The sequence below is a fragment of the Chrysochloris asiatica genome, unplaced genomic scaffold (assembly GCF_000296735.1).
Source record: "Chrysochloris asiatica unplaced genomic scaffold, ChrAsi1.0 scaffold00038, whole genome shotgun sequence".
Lineage (NCBI taxonomy): Eukaryota > Metazoa > Chordata > Mammalia > Afrosoricida > Chrysochloridae > Chrysochloris > Chrysochloris asiatica.
In genome coordinates, this window is record NW_006408556.1 from 1,043,928 (window position 1) to 1,048,046 (window position 4,119).

General features: G+C 47.1%; 1 protein-coding gene across 1 annotated transcript; it reads right to left on the reverse strand.

The window, feature by feature from the left end:
- Positions 1-367: 367 nt before the first annotated feature.
- Positions 368-3,907, reverse strand: PSMB8 (proteasome (prosome, macropain) subunit, beta type, 8). Its single transcript, XM_006860337.1, has 6 exons — positions 3,761-3,907; positions 2,861-3,008; positions 2,593-2,704; positions 1,603-1,732; positions 673-877; positions 368-456 (listed from the first exon to the last, which is right to left on the reverse strand). The coding sequence occupies exons 1-6, from the start codon at positions 3,905-3,907 to the stop codon at positions 368-370; spliced, it is 831 nt and encodes a 276-aa protein (XP_006860399.1).
- Positions 3,908-4,119: the final 212 nt, after the last annotated feature.

Sequence of the window (4,119 nt, forward strand, 5' to 3'; positions counted from 1 at the left end):
GTTGTCAGTGCCTTACTCCCAAACACCCAAACCACTAACAACAGACGACATAGCAGTTTCTTTATTTCTTGTGCTTCTTCCTCACACATAGCAACCACATCCACAACCCTACTCAGCCACAACACAGGGACGTTTATAACTGTTTTCCTTTATTGTGCTTAACAGAATGCCCAGAAGGTGCAGAGTAGAGGTAGGGTGCTGAAATAAAGAACTCACAAAAAGATGAATTCTACCAGCTCCCACTGGCCAACAAGCCAACTTTTCTGAGCTCAGGTTAGGACCCTTCTTCTCCTGGGGCTAAAGCTGGCCCAGTTCCCTGAGTCAGGCCAGGCTCTCCCAGAAGAGACCTAACTCAGCCACTTCACCATTACTGACTGGTCTCTCGGTACTGGTGCATCAGGTCACTGACATCGGTGCTTTCCACTTTTACCCATCCGTCTTCCTTCATGTGGTACACTGTGGGCAAATGGGGAAAGAACAGGGAATCACATTCCTCTTCAGCATGTTTCTATTAATGATGTTATACAAAAAGGTGGTCCATTCGCATGTGTTCATTCAGAACACATTCAAGGCCCTTATTACTGGGACTTCAGTGCCCTTCTTCTGACTCTGAATTCTCACCCCCACCCAACACTCTCCAGGGCATGGTGGTGGTCAGCTTTGGTCTCTTACTATTGACAACTCCTCCAGAATAGCTGTCTCGGTGGGTGGCATGAACAATAGCCCTGCGGCCCAGGTCATAGGCCTCTTCAGGGCTAAGGTTAGGGTGATAGCCACTGTCCATGACTCCATAGGCATAAGTGTTCCCACTACCCGTGGAGAACATATTTCCTGAGAGCCGAGTCCCATTCTCATCCACATAGTAGAGTCCAGGACCCTGTGGGATAAAAAGAAGTTCCAGGTTGAAACTGACAAAGGAAGATTGGTAAAATAGAGGTTCAAGTGTGAATCATAAAAAGTGTACAAAAAAATGAAAATTACCACGGGAACATATGGGTGAGGATAGCACTTAGGTAACAATCATAGAACTTTTGAAATAAAAAAAGGAAAGCACACTTAGAATCAACTGCATTATCAATAGAGACAAGCTTAGGAAACACAGACAAGCTTGGTTGGCCCATAACTGGACCAAAAAATGGCCACACTGGAACAGTTCTGCAATCAAGCATTTTGTATGTCATGGGTCTTCTGTGTGTGTGTTTAATAAAAGTTTTTATTAGATTTTAGCAATATTTTTTGACTTATCATTGTTTTCTTTTTAATAAATGTTTTATTGTGAATTATGTGATCGTTTACATGGGAGACCACGGGTTTTACATTCATTCTATCATATATTGTTTCATTGCCATAGTTATAATCCTGTCCATGCATCATCAACCAACCAAAGGGTATATCCTGCAAGCCTGCCACCCCCCCCCACCCCCAGGTCATCAGCACACAGCCCCTTTCCCTCTCTGGATCAAAAGTCCCCAGCCACTCCATCTCTCCAAGTCATCGTCTCTGCCTCCATCTCAGGCATCACTGCTTCTTTGTATGTCATGGGTCTTATAAAGGAAGGATGGGGATGTACAATGGAGAAAAGGGGGAGTGAAGAGTACTCACCTTCTTGTCCCAGCCACAGATCATGCTGCCCATGGAGAGGCCCATGCCCCGGTACTGGCACATCATGTTAGAGAGAAGTTTGGAGGCTGCTGACACTGAGATGCGCTCCCCGTTCCGTAGATAGTACAGCCTGGAAGGTAGTACAGAAAGGCAGGGAGGTTAGCTCTCTGAGCAACCCACTTGATGGGGTAGGAAATGCTTGGAGAGGTAAGCATTTGAAAGGAATTCTTTTGTAGGATCTAAGGCTCAGGTGTCCTGGTGTGGTGCTATGGGCTAATGCGTCAAACTGCAAACTCTTTTGAACTGCAAGGTCAGTGGTTCAAGCTCACCAGTTGCTCCTTGGAAACCCTATACAGGGTCACTATGGGTCGGAATCAACTTGATGGCACTAACAACAAGGCTCAGGTGTGGTGCTGTAGGATAAACACTGGATTGTTAACGTCAAGGTCAGCAATTCAAAGCCACCAGCCGCTCCTTAGAAAACCTATACAAGGTCAATATGAATCTGAAGTGACTTGACAACACTTACCAACAACAAGAATCCAGAGAAATTTGAAATTTAAGTGGCACTGTAGGATAAGCACTAAACTGCTAACCCCCAAGGTCAGCAGTTCCAACCCCCAGCCATTCCACAGGAGAAAGATGAGGCTTTCTGCTCCTTTAAAGATTTACAGTCTCAGAAACCCTATATAGGTTCACTATGCATCAGACTTGACTTGATGGCAGTGGAGTTTTTTAAGTACAAATAGCAATTCTAACAAATTACATTTCCCACCAGAATTGATGGTGTAAGTGATAAATCATTGGCTCATTAGCAGGAGCACAGACTGAGATTTGGGGTGGAGAGGGAGGGGGTCTTATCACCAAAGGCTGTTTTGTAAAGTGCTATATTAGTACTAAGCAGAAAAACAGGGGAAATAGTGAGAAGCAGTTATCTGGGGCACCCAGGGATTGAGCACTAGGCTTAGAAAGGGAGATGAGAAGTTTCACCTGCACTCCTTGGCCAGTAGACGCTCCCAGAACTGACAGTCAGCCGCACAACCAGACATGGTGCCCAGCAGATATGGGTTAATCTCAATCACCTTGTTCACCCGCAAAGTGTCTAGAAGAAGATAGTTTTGAGAGAGGGACGATGGTCCCACAGCTCTTCTTGTGTGTACTAAATCAATATATTCTCCAGATTGATGCAGTTATTGGGCTCCTACTGATAGGAGGGTCCAGTTCTCCAGAATTTGCCCACTGGAACACACACACTCACCAATATAACTCCCGGCCGATGCTCGGGAGTCCACAGCCACAATCACTCCATGCTGGAACTTGAAGGCCAACGTGGTGGTGCCATGGGCCATCTCAATCTGAACATTTCTTTCTTTGTCTCCACCCAAGGACTGGAAGAATTCCCTGGGCTAATGAAAGAAGAGTAGAGAAAGGGGCAATTTTGTTTCAGGAGGTTCCAGGCAATGGCTTTAGAGTATGAGGTTGAGGGGATATCAAGTCCCCAATCACAGATAAATAGAACAGTTAACAACTAATCTAAAGGAGGAAACGTCTTGAGAGAAGAAAAGAGTCACATGACACCAAAATTTTCATTTTCTAGTGCAATAGAGATGAATGCAAATAAATGTTACCATAGCCAAGAACTGAAGGGTGATTGTAATGTTTTCCCACCCACAGCTCATTTAGCATTGCCATTTTACAGAAGAGGGATCTGAGACCCAGACTGAGTAAGTGATTTGATTCAGCCACACAAGAACTGTTGGGGCTAGGCCAGGCAAGACGCCAAAGTTCATAGGTTTTCCAAGGCATATGATAAACCCATGAAAAAGGCTTCATGATTTTTGTGCGGTGGAAAAAGGACATAGAACTTCACCTCACCTGTAAGTCTAGGCGCCCTCACCTCACCTATAAATCTTTGGTTATCGCCTAGCCGGCAATTCCAAACCCTCAGGCGATCACACACACACACACACACACACACACACACACACACGTGGCTTCTCCCGGGGTCGTTGGTTCTTCCAGAGAACAGGGACACTGCTCTCAGGGCCTAAAGTAAGACCCCTTATGCGAGGCCCGCTGCGGGGCAGTCCCAAAGCAACCTCTCCATTCTTCGGTGCCTCCCTCCCCAGATCCTCTGGGGATTCCCAGCAGCCCCAACCTGCATTCCCCGAGGGAGGGCGAGCTCTGGAGATCGCACTGAGAAACTGTAGTGTCCCGGGTCCGAGCGATGCCTGCTTCCTGCTCCTGGGAGAGCCCAGTCTTCGCATTGCCCTCGGGGGGCTCCGCACACCTCCAAGAGCGCCATGATCTCGCGCACCCGGTATCTGTCCGCCGTTAGAGGAGGAAGTGAAAGCGAAAGCCTCAGGCCGAAGGGGAGGGAACCAGAATTTTTTTTTTCTTCCTCACCCCCCAGCCTTTTCCGAGAAGAGAGCAGTGCTGTTATTTAAGTGCCGCGGAGTCGATTCCGACTCATAGCGACCCTGTACAGGGTTTCCGAGGAGCGGCTGGTGAGCTTGA

Bases quoted from the DNA above. Each gene is read 5' to 3' on its own strand.
- PSMB8 (XM_006860337.1), bottom strand. From the start codon at position 3,907: ATGGCGCTCTTGGAGGTGTGCGGAGCCCCCCGAGGGCAATGCGAAGAC. The intron at 1,733-2,592 runs GTGAAACTTCTC...ACTACCTTCCAG, and splicing joins CTACTGGCCAAGGAGTGCAG to GCTGTACTATCTACGGAACG. The intron at 878-1,602 runs GTGAGTACTCTT...TTTATCCCACAG, and splicing joins TCTGTGGCTGGGACAAGAAG to GGTCCTGGACTCTACTATGT.